Source organism: Leptonychotes weddellii, chromosome 7, assembly GCF_054177405.1.
Source record: "Leptonychotes weddellii isolate Sample4059 chromosome 7, ASM5417740v2, whole genome shotgun sequence".
In the NCBI taxonomy this organism is placed as follows: Eukaryota; Metazoa; Chordata; class Mammalia; order Carnivora; family Phocidae; genus Leptonychotes; species Leptonychotes weddellii.
Window position 1 is genome coordinate 115,923,664 of NC_138375.1, and position 20,254 is coordinate 115,943,917.

A 20,254-nucleotide genomic window follows, 5' to 3' on the forward strand; every position below is an offset into this window, starting at 1 on the left:
TTGCCCATCTTGGGGACTAGTCAGTGGCATTCACCTGGTTATTCCGGCAAAAGCCCACGCTGCCGTTCCTGAACCCTGTCTTTCACTCCCAGCACCATCCTTGTATCAGCAGCCCTGCCTGAAATGGCGTGTAGACCACTTGCCCAGGTCACTGGCACCTCTTGCTTAGACAAGCCCAGTTGCCTCCTGTGCTGGTCCCCCTCCTCCTCCTTGTGCCACCATCCCGGTCAACCGTCCACCCAGCAGCCACCATCCATCCTAAAAACAGAAATCACACCCTATCACCGTCCTGCTCAGAATCCTCCAGCGGCTCGTCCATGCACCGGGGCGCAGTCTGAGCTCCCCACATGCCCTGCGAGCTCTGTCCCACCTGCTCCCTGGCCTCTTCTTCAGCCCCGCTTCCTGTTCTTCCCTGAAAATGCCAATTTCATCCCCATCTCAGGGACTTGGCACTTGGTCCGTCCTCAGAGCCTCTCCGGTTTGTTCCCTCACTCCATGTAAGTCCCTGCTGAAAGGCCCCGAGAGTCGGGGTCATGGCCATCTCCGACACTGTACACCAGGGGAGCAGATGAAGAGCTCTCACCACACAGGGAGATGAGGCACTCGACCTGCACCGTAGGCCTGGGTCCTGTAGGAGGAACCGCCCAGAGAACAGGCAGGGGCGTCCAGCACTGACTGTAGAATTTGTAGGGCCCGCTGCAAAACAAAACCATGGCACCCCGGCCTCACCACCCCATGGGCCCCCTGACCCACCCCACCGCAGACGGGCCTCCTGCCAGGGCGTGCACCCCTGCACCAGGGGCAGTTCAGAGCCTTACTTGAAGGTGGGCGAGAGGCCCCCACTGTTGGTACTGTGGTCTGTCACAGCGTGGGGCAGGGATAGCTGCCATCATGGCCCTGCCCGGTGGGGGGCGTCCAAACGATACCCTGCCCACATGTTCACCCAGGCCCCCGCCAGGGGTGGAGGGCACACACAAAACACAGACCCCCTCCTCCAACCTGAGCCCTTCAGCACCTCGGGTGGATGGCACCAACAGAGGTTACCTAGAGGAAGGCCACCCGGGGCACCAGGGCTGAGGAGCTGGCAACAGGGAGCCATCCTGGGGCCAGGAGGCAGTGGGAGTGAGGAACACGTGCATGCTGGGGCCCCAGCTCCCGCGCGTATCCTCCACTGTCCCACTGGACTTTGCTTACGAAACACAAATTTAGAGGTGATTGACAAGTATTTTAAGACCATAACCTCCGAGCGTTTAACACCAAGCACCCGGGGCTGAGTACTGAGACCTGGGTCATTGCACCAGCCACACACCCGTGAAGCCAGCCCTGGCTGCAGGGCTGGGCCCAAGGGCCAGCCTGGGCTGCCCTGTGATCCTCTCCAGCTTTGGAAGCACCTCTGTGGTGTGAGCAGCTCTGGGTCCCTGCCAGGCTCCTGCCGACTGCCTGCCCCTGTGGCTGTGGCCACACTGTCACTTGCAGTCACACAGTTCTACCAAGGACCTTGCCCAGGAGCCCTGTCTGAGGGGCCCTGCCATCCTCCTGGAGCGGGCCAGAGCCCCCGCTCTCCAACCTGTATGGGGGGGAAGCCCTGGATTCCTGGGTGAGAATTGGATGAAATATACAGATTTCTTAGATTGCCATTTATGATCATTTAATTTCAAGTGTTGTCCTGGGGGAAAAATACAATCTGAATATGGATTTTTTTTAATTGAAGTATAATTTATATACAAAGGAATGCCTAGATCATTGTGAATGATTTTTGACACATGTATACACCATCACTCAGATGAAGACATGAAACGTTTCTGTCATTCTAGAAAGTGATCTCAGGTCCCTTTCCAGCCAACCCTTCCACACCCAGAGGCCATCACTGTTCCAGTTCTGACCACTGTGGATAGATTAGTTCAGGTATTCCTGAACTTCGTGTAAGGAGAGCTCTACAAAAGGGATCTTTGGGTTCTGGCTTCTTCCACTCACCATAATGTATCAGAGTTTTGTCCACATCATTAGTGAATCAGGTCTTTTTTATTGCTGAGTGGTATTTGCACTGGCTGAGTTTATCACAGTGTGCATAGTCATTCCTGGTGATGCACATGAAGTTGTGTCCATTTGGGAACTATTAAGAATAAAGCTTCTATGAATGTTTATATTTATGTCCCTTTGCATACATAGGCTTTCATTCCTCTTGGGTAAATAAATACTTATGGATGGCAAATAAATAGAATAAAAGATGATGAACATCATTAGTCATTGGGAAATGTAGGTTAAAAACACAACAATATACGATTACACATCTCTTCAAACGGCTAAATCTTAAGACTGATCATAGCAAGTGTTGACAAGGTTGTGGGGGAACCAGAATACTCATAGAGTACTGGTGGAAATGTTTTCTGTTGCGGTGATTTTTTTTCTTACCTTTATTTTTCTCCCTTCTACTTCTTTTTGGTATTGTTTCTTCTTTCTTCTTGAACTGGAAGCTTTGTTCATTGTCTTTTGACTTCCATCATCTCTCATGAGAAATGAAACATCACTGTTACTATTGTTTTCTTGAAGGTGATATATCTTTTTCTGGCTACTTGTTACGTTTTCTTGTTACTTTTGGTTTTTAGTAGTTTGATGATGATTTGCCTTTGTGGTTTCCTTTGTGTTTATTTTATTTGGGGTTCACTGACCTTCTTGGATATTAGATTGATGTCTTTAGGTTTTGTAGATTTTTAACCAGTATCTTTTCAAATATTCCTTCTGCCTTATTCTTTCTCTCCTCTCCTTGTAAAACTCCAGTTACATGTATGTGAGTCCTGTCCCTCTAAAGATCTGTTCAATATTTTTGTCTCTGTGCTGCAGTCTAGGCTTTTTCTATTACTGCCTTGTCTTAATTTATTCATCCCATTTCCTGCTGTGTCCAGGCAGCTTATCCTTAATAAAGTCTGTTTGGTAAATCTTTTATTTCAGATATTGTGTATTTCATTTTTATTAAAGGCACGTTCTTCTTGAATTTAGTTCACTTCAGCATATATTCCTTCTTTACTGTCTCATGGCTTCAATAAAGGTACGAATTTTAGTTCATCTGGTGTTTCCTGGTTGTTATAATGGGAACAACAATCTTCTGCAAACTTCTCTATCCTAGACAGAAGTTGAATTCTGTGTATGAAATTTTAGATGCCCTACTTTTTTCCCCAATATTTCCCATATTACTAGAAAATTGCAGAGATAGTACAAAGAATTCTCATATATCCTTCACCCAAAGAGCCCATTCGCATTTTGCCAACTATCCTAATCATGTTTTGTTTTGTTTTTTTTTTCAGTAAGGGGATTCAAACCAGATTGCTCATGACACTTGGCTGTTTTCTATCAGCCTGCTTGCTTCAATTCAGAACAGTTCTTCAGGCCTTCCTTGCTCTTCATATCTTTAACGTTTTTAAAGATTATAGACCAGTCATTTTAATAATGTCCCTCAATTTGATTTTGTCTGATGTTTTCTCGGGAGTACATCAAAGTTAGAAATTTGAGGCAAATTTCAGGGCGCCTGGGTGGCTCAGTTGGTTAAGCGACTGCCTTCGGCTCAGGTCACGATCCTGGAGTCCCTGGATCGAGTCCCGCATCGGGCTCCCTGCTCGGCAGGGAGTCTGCTTCTCCCTCTCCCACTCCCCCTGCTTGTGTTCCCTCTCTCACTGTGTCTTTCTCCGTCAAATAAATAAATAAAATCTTTAAAAAAAAAGAAATTTGAGGCAACAATATAACTGAGGATCTGCTGAGTTCTTCCCCTGTACCCCATCAAGTAGGAATCGATGGCAACTTGTCCCATCACTGCTAATGTTAACTTGGATCACTCAAATGAGGTAATATCTCCCAGCTTTCTCCACTGTAGAGTTGCTCTGTTTTTCCTTTGAAAATAATAAATGTTTTGTAATGAGATATTTTAAACTGTAAATATCCTGTTACTCCCCCTTCACCCACTAGTTTTAGCATTTATTGATTTTTTTTGTCCTGAATGAAAACTTTCTTGTTGTATCATTTCTCCTGCATTTATTAATTGAAATTCTATAAGAAAGAATTTTCTCTTTTCCCCATTTGCTTACTTCTTAAAAATCAGTGTGAATTTCTTTTTATTCGATAGGATAGTCTGTTACTATCATTATTTATTTTCAGGCTCAGAATGTAATAGATTTTGCCAGTGAGAGCTTCTTCGAACTGGCTTCTCTGTCTTTTGATATGCCTCATGATTTTTTAAGTGCTTTCCTACTTTCTGGCACAAAAAGACATTTGGGGCTCTTCTTAGACTTTGCCTGCCCATTTCCTGGCACAAACAAAAGAGCCTTGCTTCCCTTTAGTGGTGAATTGCATTTAGAAATGAGAGATTGAAAATGGGATTAAAAATGAAGAGGCTATGTACAAATAACCAATCACTCCTGTGCAAGATGAAATAAAACCTCTGGAAATAAAAATTTCAAAGTTAAGGACTCCATGGGAGAGGGTAAGAGTAGATTAGAAAAAGCTAAAGAGGAAATTCGGGAGCTGGAAGATGAATTTAGAAAAATTACACACAGTGCAGCACCGGAAAACAACACATGGGAAATGTGAACAAGATAGGAGAGGTTGAGACAGAAGGAGAGAGAACTTGCAACACAGTTCTCATCAGAATCCCTGAAGAGAAGAAAAAGGAGAGAAGCAATGGAGCAGAGATAATATTTAAAGGAAGATGTCTGTGAGTTTTCACAAACTGCTGAAACACAGGAATCCTCACTTCCAGGAAACCCAAGGAATGACAAGCAGAATAAATGCAGACTAACGTGCATGCTTACATCACAGAGAAGCTGCAGAAAACCAAAGAATCCTAAAATTACCTACATGGGAATAAAAAGGTTGTCAGCTGACATCTCAAGAACAACAGAAGCCCAAAAGCAGGGAAATAAAATGTTTATTGAATTGAGAGGAAAAATTGCTAAACGTAGAATTAATTACACAGCATGAATTATTCTTTTAAAATGAGGATACCGTGGATATTTTAGACACACATAACAAAGAAAATGTGAGGCATAAAAAGGAATTAAGAAAAATAATGAATTAAGGTGCTCTTGTCTTGTATTTAGCTCATGAAAGGAGTGTTTGGAGTTTATATGTTCTAAGGTTCTTTATATGGAGGGTATTTAATTTTTATTTGAGTAGAAGAAAAAAAATGAAAGGTGAAATAAGGAAACAAAAGAAAGAGGAACGTAGAAAAAGGCAATAAACAACCTAATTAGAGTATCTCGAGTAATGAGATGTGCATACAGTGGACACTGTAAGAGAAAATGAATGAATTGCAAGCATATGAGGTGCACAAAGCCACACAGTGTCAGAGCAGAGGAATGAAGTCTCAGATAAATAAATACAGTATGATTGATTCACTTATATAAAATAAAATTCAGAAACATGTAGAACAAGCAGTATATCGCATAGAAATACAAAGAGTGAGGTCGAACGGCAGAGCAAAAGCGAAGCAAGAATAAACACGAAATTGAGGATGATGTTTACCTCTGAGTAGAAATGAGGGCGATGTGGGGAAATTCGAAACTGAGAACACCGTTCTTTTTCTCGAAATGGGTTGATGCATACATAATCGCTCCCCGTATGGCAGTCCTTACGCTGTCCACAAAGTGTCTGAACATCCTTTCACAGTCATTATTTAATAAGAATAATTTAACCATTTACAGTTATTTGAATTTTTTTTTTTTAATTTGACCTTTATGTGGTGTGAGACAGGGTTCCAGTGTGCCTTTTCTCCAGGTGGAGAGCTGGCCACCCCAGCATCATTTGTCAGATGCCTGCCCTTTCCCCGGTGCAGTGGTCACTCTGGTCAGACACTGGATTTTCACGTATATCCCCTGGGATGTCTGTCTGGTCCCGTCTCCTATTTTATTGCCCCGTCTGCTGTCCGTGATGTGTCTCTCCTCGGCCAGTATCACTGTTGTGATCACAGCAGTGGCAGCTTTGTGGTTGGGTGTGCCCATAGTAGAGATTAAGGCACAAATCCCTTCCCTCTTCTTTTTATTATTTTCCTTGGTTATCTGGGGGCACTTACTCTTCCAAAAGAACGCCTTAAGATTATTTCATCCAATTCCAAAAGGATTGCATTAAATTTGTAAATTTATGGTAATGTCTTTCCACCCAAGAGTAAGAAATGCCTTTGCATTTGTTCAAATCTTATTTTATGACCTTCAGTAAGATTTTATGGTCATTTTGTGTCGGTCCTATGGCTTTCTTATTAAATTTATTCATAAATATTTTCTGGGTTTTACCATTATTATGAGTGGACTCTTTTTCCCTTTACCATTTCTAATTATTTATTGCTAATGAAGAGAAGAATGATTAATTTTGGCATATTTTTCATCTGTTCAACCACCTCATCATAATTCTCTTGCAATTTTAATATTGTCCCTGGAGTCTCTTTGTTTTTTAAGTATACGGATACACAGTCAGCAAAAAGATATAGTTGTCAGTTGCCTTTTCCAAATTTTTACTGATTATTTCATTCTCTTGTCTTATTATACTTCCTTTTTGAATAAAAATGGTGATGACAGGTGTCCCTGCCTGGCTCCTGATTTTAACTGAAACAGCGGTTGGCCATTTAAGATGCCATGTTTAAGTTTTCCTCCATTTCTTTTTCCTTAGAGTTTTTATTTGGAATGACTACCATAGCTTAGGACTTTTTATTTCTTTTCTTTTTTTTTTTTTTAGAGAGAGAACCTCAAGCAGGCCCCATACCCTGCACAGAGCCTGACACGTGGCTCCATCTCACAGCCCTGAGATCATGACCTCAGCCGAAATCCAGAGTCGGACACTTAACTGACTGAGCTACCCAGGCGCCTCCTTTTATTTACATTTTTGCTCTGGGCTTTGAGATATGTCCTGTACTTGGTCATGGAGGCCAGTAATTTGAGTCTCGACAGTGACCATTCTGTCCTTAAATTCCTCTGATTTTCTTTTTGGCTCAAAAATCATAGTTCTCTTGAAACCCCCTCTTTGCGCTGTGCTCAGTTCTCCCAGAGTTCCAGTACTGTGTTGTCTGTCCTGAATTGTCATCCCCTTCCTCTGGCTGTTCTGGTCCTGGTCATTCTTCTTCTCTCTGGAGGCTGAGCCCCCTCCTGTAAATGGCTATTTCCCTCCACCTACTCACTGGGCCTCAAGGTCACACACTGAAGGACCTTCAGGCAGTAGTGGTCCCATAAACAGTGGCTGAGATGGGGTTGGCCAACCCTGGGGGTCTCCATGGGGGAGTAGACAGGTTGTAGGGCTCCTGTGGAGAGCTGGAGGAAGCCTCCTACTCTCTGGTCAACATGTGCTCTCCCAGTCTCAGAGATAGAGCAGACAGTCCACTCATTCAGCCAGGAAAGCCAGCCTCCCATGAGCCTCTGTGCCTACCTGTCAGAGGCCTCAGCAGCTGCTCGGCTCAGACAAGCCAGACGGTGGGAGCTGACAAGAGAAGAAAAGATACTATATTTTTGATCCAGTTACTAAGCTTTGTTTTGATATTATGGCTGCTAATCCCATTGAGAGAAAAGGACAGATCTTTGAGAAGAGAAATTGACACCCTTCCCATCAGAAAATATTAAATTTTTCTGTGCTAATATTAGATCTTTTAATCGAGCTCCATTTTTAAAAAATAAGTAGCAGAATAATCAAGGAGATGAGCATGTTATTCTCTCTGGTTGTGATACATATCTGTGATAAGTGATCTACAAGGCCAAGGGTTGACCCAGGGGCAGCTCTTGTACAGCAGGTAAAGGGCCCTAGAAGAATGTAGCATCCCCTCCGTGCTCGTAAGTCTGGAGTATAAATGTTGGGGAGCACCACGGTGCTTCATGCTGAGTGTCTCCACAATAATCCTTGAAATAATTGGAAGCAGCTCATGGTGTCATGGCCTTGAATCATTAGTTGGTGGAGAAGCAGGAAAGAATCCGCATAATGAGGTATCAGCGAGAGAGTAGAGAGACCCATCAAGAGCGGCAACATCTGGCCCCCTCAGCTCGAAGATGCAGGGAGCCCCGAGGAGCCAGAGAAAGTGACAGGAGGGCTTGGTACCACGAGGAAGAATAAGGGGTCTGGTGACAGAGAATAAGACAGATGCAAGCTGAAGAGGCTTTAGGCAAAGAACGGGAACTTGGGGACAGGAATATATTTGGAGGAAGTGCTCTAAAACAAAACCATTTTGCAAAAGAAACTCTCCCAAGGGCAAAAATCCCATTGTATTTCACATTTTCATGCAGCTTTTCTTTTTTAGAAGGTCTCGGAAATAGCCCTTCCCCAGCCAGCTGAGATAGCTTGATAAGGCAAACAGAGGCAAAGAGAAAAAAGAAGAGATTCTTGTAGTTTTATTATAGCCAGAGACATGCAAGTTGGGACATGGGCTTTTATACCCCTAAGTTCACAGGTGCGAGGCTGTTTTTCACATCTCGTCGGATCTCTGCAGAAGCCCCTCGTGCTCCTGTTCAGGAAACTGGGGAGGCTCACACAGGAAGGAGACTTGCTGTGTTGGAACCCAGGTCTCAGACTCTCACACCGAGCTTTCCGCACTGTCCGCTCTGCCCGCTACTCACCATGTCACTGTGTCGCCTTCCTTAAAACCTCTGATTTCTGGTAACTCACATCTCTAGCCAGCAATTTTGGGTGTCTGCAGTCTCTTAATCAGATCCAGTCTTTTTCCCCCTGGCATTTCCTGCAGCCGCTCCATGTCAAGCCCAATGCCCCACTCTGAACATAAGAAGTAGAACCTGGCCATTGCCCCAAAACCAGAGAGACACCCCCATCCCCCGCCCCGAAGCTCTCAGTGACCCTGAATTCCGGCAGCTCTGAGTCCTGCCTCAGGACCTGCTATTCTGTCTGACCTGCTATTCTTATACTGAGAGAAGTGCTGAGTGCTGGCCAGCAGCCTGGGAGCCCGTCTTAAATGGACTATGCCTATGGGAAGCCTCAGGGAGAAAGCTCTAGCAATGGTGAGTCAGGCCAGTTCACTGTTGTCACACAAAGCAGAGAGTGAGGCGGCAGGATAGCACAAAGGGCTCCCAGAAGGAAGAGACGCCAGGACCTGCCCGTGGTAAGTGGGTCTGACGCCTCTGCAGGCACCAGGGCCCAGGCTGCGGACTGCCTTTGAACCTGAGCTCCAGGCTCGCCTGGCGGGTCGGAGGCCCTGAGCTGTTGAGTGCAGCCTGCGGAGTTTGAGCTGCAGTTCAGTCCTGGGCCCTGAGAATGTGTGGTTTCAGGCTCCCTCACCTCAGAGGCTGGGCAGAGTTTACACGGGTCAATCCAATCCCCAGCTCAAGGAGAATCGCAAAGGGAAGCACGCCATTGAGACATTTTGAAGCTTGCTATTTCAAGCCTGCCTTTTGAAACCAGTTGGTACAGTTTATAGATTCAGTGTAAATAGGCTCACCTTTTTGTGAAGGCAGGTCTCCTGAAGATGGTCACCAGCCCACACTCGTGTCCCCACTTGCGTCAGTAAAAGCACATGGCTTCATAGCTTCCAGTCCTCTTGAACCTGTCACTAACTGAGGGTCTGAATTGAGCGCTTACTATGTGCCAACCTCTGTGAATTATGTCATTTAGTCCTCAAAACGATCCTGTAAGCAGCCAACTGTTGTTATCTTCATTTTTACATGAGAAGGAAAAGGGAGTAGGAGACTTGGCGGGCCTCCGACTTGGTAGGGTCGGAGCACAGGGCCGGATCAGTGCTGACCTGCGTCTGGTGACGCAGGCCTACCCCAGCTCGCTCGTGCTCTGCTCCACCAGGGGCCCTTTGCCATGTGACAGTTTCCTTCCCACGTGAGCAAAGCTTTGTGTCCTCCCTTCTGGGGTCCCTCTGCGAGGTTGGAAGCTCCAAGGACAGGAGGTGTCCAGGGTAGGGGGAAAAAGTGAAACAAGTGGCAGCCTTTTCAAATGACATCTGTCACTGTAGGCACTCAGTGGTATTGGGGAAGATACCCAAAACTTGGGAATAAGGCAAAGGGCAGGTGACATGTCCTCCAAGGTCATATTGGCACAGTGTTTAACAGGCTCGCCCAGGGTCGTTTATGCTCTGGGCCAGAGGCTGCCTCTCTGTGTATCGCACCATGCACCGCTAACTGAAGGCCCGTACTATGCAGTTACCCGCTAACTCATAGATTTGTTCCCAGTAAAGATGCAAACCGTTTCCGCCTGGTGGAAAAAAAATAGCCGGCAAGGTTGTGTCTTCTTGCCCTGTATGTCACTCGCCAGCTGTGTGCCTCGCCCTGCCCGCGCAGTCCACCTTCTGTCTCCGACGCCCATGTACCCCTGAACCAGCTTCTCACTCCCGTGGGTCCCCTTGTTAATGAGTTAAATAAATCTTCACCTCATGCTCACTTTATATTCTCATGAGAGGCACGCTTTTAAGTTTTTGGAAAGTACGCTTTGGCATTGGGTTCATCTGTGGCTGGAGATGGGCACCTCCAAAAGCCCTTCCAGGGACATCAGGGCATATGTGACAACGAGCGGTCTGTTACATCCTGACTCCTTGGCCAGAAAGAGCCAGCTTGTTGTGCTAGCCCTTGTTCCAGGCATTTCTGACTTTGATGTAATGGTTCTTTTTTTTTAATTAAATTTTTTATTTAAATTCAATTTAATTAACATATATTTTATTATTAGTTTCAGGGGCAGAATTTAATGATTCAGTAGTTGCATATAACACCCAGTGCTCCTTCCATCACGTGCCCTCCTTAATGCCCGTCACCCAGTTATCCCATCCTCCTACCTCCCTCCCCTCCAGCAACCCTCAGTTTGTTTCCTAGGGTTAAGAGTCCCTTATGGTTTGGCTCCCTCTCTGATTTCATCTTGTTTTATTTTTCCCTCCCTTCCCCTGTGTTCTTCCGTTTTGTTTCTTAAATTCCAGACAATGATATTTGCCTTTCTTATTTTGCTTAGCATAATACCCTCTAGTTCCGTCCACATTGTTGCAAATGGAGTTCATTCTTTCTGATGGCTCATAGTCCACTGTGTGTGTGTGTGTGTGTGTGTGTGTGTGTGTGTGGATATATATACACACCACATCTTCTTTATCCATTCATCTGTCAATGGACATTTAGGCTCTTTCCAAATGGTTTATGTTTGAAGCCAGTTTGTTGGACCTCGGTTATAATCTCTCAGCAATACACACGACAAGTTACATTAGCCTCCAGCAATGGGTAACCAGATATTTCTGTTAAGCATTCAGACCTAGAAAATTTGGGCATGTCTTTCAGAGTTCGTCAAAATTCTGCTTTTACGAAGCACACAATTGCCTCAGCGTAGGGTCCGCTGTGGGGTCACTGAAGGAAATCACATCTGCCCCGCAGTCACCTGGACCATTTCTGGGGAAAAAAAGCCAGAGAAGGAGGGCAGGAAGGTGCTAAAGCTGAGGGGCATCCCATTAGAGGGAGGGGGCCTCTGGCCAGGGGTCCATGCATGGTAAGAAGTGGGTTTGGGTCTGTGATGCTCTGAGACCCCAGTAGGGCTTCCTCACATAGCACTGTGGACCTCCAGCCCATAGAGAACGTGCTAACTGGGCCTCCGAGCTGCATGCTTTTGGTGTGTGTGCAGCAGAGATCCTGTAGGCCAGGCGTGCTGATGTTTGGAGGTATCCTGATGTTGGAGAAGCTCACACTGTGGTTGTGTGGACCCTCCCGGCATGAGTTCCTTGAGGCAGGAGCATATCCCTGGTTGAGATTGTCCCATGTCTAAAGGATTTGGGTGAGATTGGTTGAAATCTAGGCTGTGCTGCCTCCCACCTACTTGTTATCTGAGCACAGGCAAATCACCTCTTGACTCGTATTTCCTAACCTGTAGAATGGGCACGTATGTATGCCACAGACATTCAAGGTGAGGCCTGTGTGTGCATCTGCTTCATAGGGCTGTTGTAAGGATTAAAGGAGAGTGAGACGAGCTCACGTGTTCTGAGTGTGAGGCACGGCACGCATTGAGTAAATCGTGGTTACTCTACACACTGCCCTCTGTGGCTGGGTGCTGGAATGCGCATCTCCCTAGGGGTAGCTACAGATTCTCTTCCCATCCCTCCCTGAATGAGACTTTCCAGGGCAGAGCTGAAGTTAGCGCGCAGCCCCAGCCCCCAGGGCACCCAGAGGCTGTGTCGGTTCCCACCAAGGTGACTCGTGGTGAGAGCCCAGGAGGGCTGCTACCTTCCCCACCAGCAGCCTGGAAGGTGCCAAGAACCTTCTGGCCTGTGGGAGTGCTTGAGGAGGAGCCCCTTTCAGCCAGGAAGGGAGCCAGGGTGCTGAACATCAGGGCGATTAGACCTCCTTTCAACGCTCAGTACTCAGGGGCTGACAAACACCTCCAGAGAACCAGAGGCACCCCACTTTCCCAAGGGTACAGTGGGGCAAAGCGGCAATTTGGCGTCTGCAGTCATGGCTGCCGGCAGCCTGCATCTGCCTGGCAAGGTTTGTCTGGGAGCAGGGCTTTGTGAGCCGGGCTTCTTCCTGTGAGCCCCCAGGCTGCTCCCCGGCCCCGGCCCAAGGCTCTGCCCCCTCTCCATCAGGCCTCAGGTCAGATCTCACCTCCTCAACAAGGCTTCTCTGACTCCCAAGAGAGTTGGCCCACCGCGGCAACCGGTCTGTTTCCTTCCCAGGATTGACTACAACCCACATTTGTTTGTTGTTTGTGTTCACGCTCCTGTGTGTCTCCCTACACTTTAGCATCCTGCCCTGAGGACAGTATCCTGGTGGGCCTTGTGTCCCCAGCACCTGGAATGGGTCCGGCACAGAGGAGGTGCTCCTGGACTATTCCATGGCTGTGTAGGTGAAGCACCCCACTGTTACTGCCTGTGTGCGGCACGGGCTGGGGAGCTGGGTCTCTGCGGGCTCTTGCACAAACTCAAGTTCTGCAGCTACATACAAGGCACTTGCATGGTCTCTGTCATGAGCGAATCAAAGTTCACCAGACACTGTCTCCCGTCCACCTTGGGCGTGTCTGAGAGGATACGTTTTCTTGGAAGGTTCGGGGTGGGGAGTCCTGGGACCAGGAACTGCAGCTCCTGGACGGCACATCCACCTATCCAACACCTCTGTATGCACAGCAGGCTCCCAAAGGCAAGTCCTCAGCTCTAGGTCCTTAAAAAAACCTGACCATGACCCAGGATATGTGCTGTAGGTCCCTGGTGGGTAGGTATTTTTGCTCAGAAAATAAAGCATTGAATCCATCTGTAAAGGGCAGTATCTGCTGACAGGTGGGCACTCAGTTCCTGTACAGAGACCTTCTGGCCACCAAGGCTGGAGACCGCCGCTGTGCTGGCCTGGGGCTCACGGCAGGTTCCCGGCAGGCTGTCAGCGCAGGGCGCCTGGGGTTTGGTGCTGTCCATGCTTTCTCTGGCCACGGCCTACTCTTCTTGGCCTGCTCTGGGCCCCGCAGAGTGGGCGGTCGCCTCAGAGCCAAGCCGTCACCTCAGTGTGGTTTCATGGTGGGGTGGGATGAGGTCATAAGGATTTCAGCCCTAGTCCTATGCTGGACAAGGAGTAGGGACCTCCTGAGATGGCAGCATGAGAAGGGGGCTCTCCTCAGTGGTCAAGCCAGGGACAAGGTCTCAGTCGGGAGTGCTGCCTGCAGCAGTTAGCATCCCTCCGTAGAAAACTAGCATGCTTCCCCTCATGTGCCACTTGGCACCATCCCCCCGAGGGAAGCGCTCACTGATGTACTTTGCACCAGGGCACCAGTTATAGAGACTGAGTCGGAGTTTGGAAACTGCCACGTGGTATGGTCAGTGGTGAGAAAGTGGGCCCCCTGCAATGGGGGAACAAAGAAGGACCTGCCTCTTCTGTCTGATCCCTCGACGGAGTCCTGTGGGCTCAGCTCCCACTGTCGCTAAGCTGGGCCACTTCCCCTTCGCTGGGAGGCGATGGCAGCCCAGGTCTGTGAGTTCAAATCGAGAATCCTGATCTGAGTCACGGAGAGGATCTCTAGCACTAACTGGTACAAATGGACTTGTTTCTCTGGCACCATAACTCTCATGTAACAATTCCCATTTCTGACTGTGTTCAGTAAATTTAATTAGGGTTGAAAAGCCGCTTATTTGGTAAGATGATCAGTTTCTAACCTGGGTAAACGACTTTCTTTATGACTATAAATTAAGCACATTATATCTTTTTCATGCATCATGGTCGTCCTCATCAATACTGTAGACAGTTGCTGGTGGTCTCACTTGGTTACCTTTCCCATTACTGTTTTATCATCATCCTGCTAGGACTGGGGAATTCATTCTGTTTTAGTAACAAGGAGGAAGTAGTGACGAGGGGCTTGTTTAGCGAGGAACCTGCCGCTTGGTCCACGTCTCTGTGGCCAAGGATGGGATTCCAGGCCCACCCCTGTGTAGGACGTTCTCAGCTTGTCCCCGGGCCTGCTGGGCACAGGCTGGGAAAAGCAGATGCATGGCTGCTCAGGTACTTTTGTCTTAATTGCAAATAATTAGGAATCAAATATTTGCCAACAGCCCATTTCCATGTCAGAGAGAACCTGAGTGTTCTTGACAACATCTGTGAGCACAGGTTGGCCCGAGTGTTTTCTTAACACTGACTCCTCAGAGCACAGCCTATGGGGGAGGCCTCAGTCACGCCTGTGAGCTACTCATACGTGGGAACTGGAGGCCTGGTGTCCAGTGCTGGTCTTTGGAAATACTCACTGTGATCGGGGCCTGCTGGTGCTTGAGAGGAGAAAGAGTCAGATGGAAGGGGTTCTGCCCCCACCCTCTGCCCTGCCATCCATTGCGAGCAGGCTTGGCTTTAACTGCCTAGGCTGAGTTAGGTGGTCTCTGAAGTCTCTTCCTACTCTGCCACTCCAGATTCTAGTCTCCTTTACCCCACAAGGCCCACCTCCATCGACCTTTGTCTCCCGTTTGTGCCTCCATCCTTCCAGCTTCCCTTCTGCCCTCTGACAGAGGAGGCAAGGGGAGAGGTACCCCTCAAAAGGTCCCCCCATGGGGGCATGGGGCCCCCACTACCCTCCCCATCTCCGCCTCTAACCTGAAGTTTGAGCAGTGGTACCAAATCAGAGTTGCGAAGGTCAGCTTTTAAAACTCCTGTGTTTCCCAGAGCATGAGTGTCCAGGGCTGTGTGAGTCCAGAGGCCCCGTACCTGCAGGGTCTCTCTCATCCAGACAGTGGGGCAGACATTCTTGGGAAGGGAAATCAGAGGAGGAGGCAGCAGGCTCGGACTTGCGCTGGCAATGAGCACCTCAGAGAGGAGCTAGACCCCAGGGGGTGAGTACTTGGAGCTGAGTCAGCTGGAAAGTGAGCACAGGCTGGGCAGGCAGCATAGCCAGGGCAATTACCCAGAAGCAGAAACTGAGAGGCCAGAGACTCAGAAACTTTGGCTCTGCCTCTTCAAACTGCAGTGACGAGTGGGCGCCCTTGCTGTCACACGGGAAGTTTATTAAAACAGTGATACAACGGCAATGCTTTGTGTTCTGGCCATCTTGGGAAAGAAACAAAGGCCGATATTTTTAGAGCTGTATTAGTTTCTTCTAGTAGCTGCCAGGGCTTTCTAGGGTAACCCATTTTGCAGCCACTCAGGAGAGTCATGCTAATCAAACATGCTCTGTGGCAAAGTAGCCATCAACACCATGGGTGGAGGGCCTCCAGCCCAGGGCCTCCCACTGCCAGGAACCCTCGGCTCCCCTCCACCTTTCAACCTTGACAGGAAGATGTGTGCCGGAGCTGATGAATGCCGCCGAGCCTCTGCCGTGACACACAGAACATCAGCCAAGTGGATAAAGGATCCACTTTCCTAAAGGATTAGGATCCGTACTTCGGCACTCCTCAGAAATAGTTTGACCTTCTAGTTTATTATGATTCAAGAAAAAGTCAATATTTCTTAGCTTGCCAAGGCTGGAAGAATTTAAATGAATTATTGAATCAAGCAGTTAATCTATCGATAACTGATTTTTTTCCTTTCAAATCTAGAATGATGAAAAGCAGGCATAACCAAAAACAAGAAAAAGAAGGTTGTTTTTTCCCCCCAGACATTTTAATCCCATGGGATCGGAGCTGGGGCCAGAGGTTCAGTGTTGACCACCGGGGCCATTCTGTCTCGCTTGAGTATTGTGAAGAAGATATAATTAAAACTTAAAAGCAAAGACTTCTGTGGCCATAAAATCTGCATTCGTGTTTTAATTATTTGTATTTTGATATCCCTTTCGCATTCTCAACTTGTGTTTGCTGCCATTAATACTGCGTTTTCTGGACTCCTCTGGTGGAGTGGAATGTCGTTTTGGGGTGCTTCCTGGGCCTTTCCTGTAAGCGGGCCCTTCCAGCAATAAGATGCTCTCCTGGCCACCCTGCCCATGTGGGAGTGTGAGCTCTGGGCACCACTGCCTCACACCATTGTGCACGTGTGTTGGGTGCAGGGGACACCCAGGATCGTGGCAGCAGCTATTCCCAGGGTCTCAGCCTTCCTCCCACGGCTGTAGCTTCCTGCTTCATGCTAGAAAGCGCTGGGCAGTAGAGAAAGGCAACTGGTCCCACCGCCGGTGGCATGTACCCTGGAGAACCACATTCTCCCCAGAGAACAACGTCAAGCTCAAAAGCCTCCCTGCCGTGGCCGCCCCCATCCTGAACACTTAAGAGTACCGCTTTCTCCTTTCTTACTCCACACTGACTCCCTAGCCTCCGCCATTGCTCCCCACTGCCTAACATATCTGACCACACTTCCTCAGCTTGGCGCTGTATGTCTCCTAGAATCACACCTTGGCATCCTTACCTTTCCCACCCCGCCCCTGTACAAAACTCCTCCTCCCATCAGGTCTGTCCCTCCAGTGCAGTTATGGGAGCCATGGCTCAAGCCTTGCCTTTTGGCAAGCCATCCTCCTCTCACTTGGCACGGTCCATTGGCACTGTGCTACCTCCACATGGTCCTCTGGTTACTCTTCCCTCCCAGGATTGGGGGGGGGGGCGCGGTGTGCCTGAGATGTTTGGTGTGAGCCAACCATAAAACCTGAACCCTGTACAGCAGGGTGCTGCTTTTGGTACCCATGGCCACCTCCTGTTGTAGGGCAAAGACTCTTTTGGGCACACCAATCCCAAGGCCTTGGCTTTATCGGCAAATGGAACCACAAAGGAAGCCCTTGACCCCCACCACCAAATGCTTGCAGCTGACCCTCTGTTTTGTGTGTTTGGCAGGACTTTCTGGCCACGATGGGCTGCCAGCCTCCTGTGGGAAGAAGTTCTGCAGCCGCGGGAGCAGGTGCATGCTCAGCAGAGAGACAGGGGAGCCCGAATGCCGGTGCCTGGAGGCATGCAGGCCCAGCTACATGCCTGTGTGTGGCTCCGATGGGAGGTTTTATGAGAATCACTGTGAGCTCCACCGAGCCGCCTGCCTGCTGGAGAGGAAGATCGTCATTGTCCACAGCAAGGACTGTTTCCTTAAAGGTAGGAAGTTGCTTCCTTGCCCCTATGCTTTTGGGTTTGGGGATGGATCTTCTAATGCCCTTTTGACAAATGGCCCAGGTGCTGAGGCTGCAGGTTGAATGTATAAAGGAAGGCTGGAACCTCAGCCAGATAGCAACCCCTGCCTTTGCAGGGGGGGAGGGCCTTGGGGAGCAGAATCTAGGCAGACCTTTGGGGTAGGACAGGGAGGGGAAGAGAAGGGACGGAAACCACCAAGTGCCTGCAACAGTGAGGGAAAGGAGCGTCGGAATCACCTGGGCCTGGGCACCTGGAGTGGAGGGGGCAGGGTCCGGTCTCTCCCTAACAGGCCCCGAGCCTGCAGTGGTGTGACCAGGATATCAGGGCGTTCTCAGCAGCCGAGCACAGGTCTGTTGACCCCCTACAGGCGCTCCCTGTGCCACCTGCAGCCACATGAAGGGCCACTTTCCCACCCTTGTGTCTGGGCTGTGGCAGTGGGAGTCGGGGGGGATGTGTCCAAGAGAGAGCGAGGCTCTGGTAGGTTGGGCTGCTCCCGTGATGGGAATAGTCTTGGACACTTTCATGGCTGTGCTTATGACGTTCACGCTGAGGTGCTTCAGAAATTATGAGGCACATTATGGAAATGAGGCCAAAGTGAGTCCAGGAAAAAATGTCCCTGGTCTGAAAACCCTGCCCAGCCTCATGCCTGCCGATCCCTGGCCCCGTGAGCACTAAAACACTTGACCAACTGCTCCAGCGTCATTGGCCGTGTTGAGTTTTATAGACTGATGTTCCGTTCTCCGGTTTCCAATATCCCCCAAATTGCATCTTTCTAAAGGTTTTTATTTCTGCATCAGAGTGTGCCCAGCCTCCCTCACCATCGGTTATTCAAACAGCATTTTTCATTTCATGTAAGGGAAAAACAACCACCCTGAAAGCCGCCTCGGTGAGGGAGGATGCGGGAGAGCTGGGGAGGATGGGGGCCGCCGGTGCACGCAGATGAGGGCTTGGTTCTGCTTCATGCTCGTTGAATTCATCCACCAAATCCTTCTGATTCATTGAGGCTTTGTACAGATTTTGTGAATGCCCATGCTGTGGACAGCAGTCTCCACCAGCTCCCAGAGAGACCTAAGAGTACAGCCTGGCTCTGCCACTTCCCAGCTGTGTGACCTTGGGCACATCACTCCACTTCTCTGGGCCTTTTCCTCTGCTGTGAAAGGGGGCTATTGGCAGTACCACCTGCTCTGTGGAGGAAAGTAAATGAAAGGCTACACAGAAACCATGTAGCATGTGCCAGACACATCACAAGTGTTGTGTATTAATGACCCCTGTCGTCATCTTTCAATCCAGTGTGGCCTCAGGCCTAGAACAGAGAGACTCAGGTCATGTGGGGAAGGCAGAGGCAGGAACAAGGGCCCAGCCCAGCAGGTGTGGGGCCCACCTGGCTTGCTCGTAGGTGGAGTCAGGGAGGAAGGTGCTGAGGGTCACGTCCTCATGCTGTCCTGGAGAAGCTTACCGGGAACCAGGGCTCCCCTTTCTGCAGAACCTAGCTCCATGGGTCTGGATGCCATGGAGGAGTCTTCACTGCTCAGATCAACTCCAGTCCCAAGCAGCAGGAAGGCCTGCCTGCCTCCATCGTCCAGCATCCCCACCTGGAGTGTCCGGCAAACAGTGAAGCCCTGTTCACTGACCACAGGGTCTTGGCAGGGATGAAGGGCAGGCCTCCCTAGGGAGGGGGCTTTGGGTGGACACCTCCCCACCTGCACCAGAGCCATGGTTCCAACGGGGAGCAGGAGGAAACAGTGACAGCGGGCTGGGGAGTGAGGTCTTAGAAGGAAGGAGGCGGTAAAGGACACTATCCTACAACCCCACCCCAAGATAGCAGTATTTAATGCCCTCTTCAGCTCCACTGATGACAGGTTGCCTTTGTCCCTATTTCCAGGGAATTACTGATACAGGAAATGGAAAAATACCTTCTTTTTTCATGCAAACAGTAATTCTAAATTCACCCGTGTTCCATTCTCTTTTCCTACCAGACTCTACAAAGAAAAGTTCTGACTCCATTCTCGGGTTTCATTTGTCCCCCAGAAGTCACTATTAGGACACAGTCCTCTTGGGGCCAGGTGTGGAGAGAAGGAGGGGTGTGGTAGTGGATTCTAGGGGCCACAGTTCAGAGTGCCCCCTCTGTGGCTGGGACCTGGACCCTTGGCGGGGGTGGGGGGAGTTGTCCTGAGCTCTGCATGGGGACCACAGCCCTCTTGCTCTGCAAGGGAGGAGAGGGGATATTCTAAGCCCCAGTTTCAAGAAAACTTGTGGTAGCACATTGTGGTTGCTATGGCAATGGAATTCCTCGTGAATGCGGAATGAAATATAACATCATTTAGGGATTATTAGCATGTGAGGAAAGCACAACTGAACTCAAAAGCATTGCTTCAGCTCATCTTTGCAGCTTTGATACCAGCTCTCCTGCCATCCCAAGCAGGGTGTCTCCTGCCGAAATTAAGGGGGACAGAGGGAGGCAGGATTGTCGGATCTCTTTCTGCCTGTGGCCAAATTAAAGTTGCATTTGTTCTCAGCACCAAATACCACCAGAGAATACCAAGACAGTGGGTGGAATTCTGTGTAACTTTAACTTCTTATAGACTCTGTGTTTGGAAAGTTACGTCGTGACGTGGTGTTCCTATTTGTGTACTGGTTGGCACTTTTAAAATTGTTTTTCTGTCTCGGTTTTGAGTTCACCCTGTATCTCCTGCACTGTTTGTGAAGACAAGCTTGCTTTCGGCCATCACTCACTACACCAGGCTTGTATTATCCCAGATGATAAGTGTCATAGTTGGGCAGTTTTCCAAACAAACCGTGAAATTACGGAAGAAGGAAGCCTGT

At 48.8% G+C, this 20,254-nt stretch overlaps 1 protein-coding gene across 3 annotated transcripts in view; it reads left to right on the forward strand.

The window, feature by feature from the left end:
- The window catches only part of FSTL4 (follistatin like 4), a 400,176-nt gene that overhangs the window by 195,528 nt on the left and 184,394 nt on the right, over nt 1-20,254 (forward strand). For all 3 annotated transcript variants that reach the window (XM_081827062.1, XM_081827061.1, XM_081827063.1), the window contains exon 4: nt 17,147-17,395. In XM_081827062.1, the coding sequence (XP_081683188.1) occupies nt 17,147-17,395 (249 nt within the window). The remainder of the gene's footprint in view (nt 1-17,146; nt 17,396-20,254) is intronic.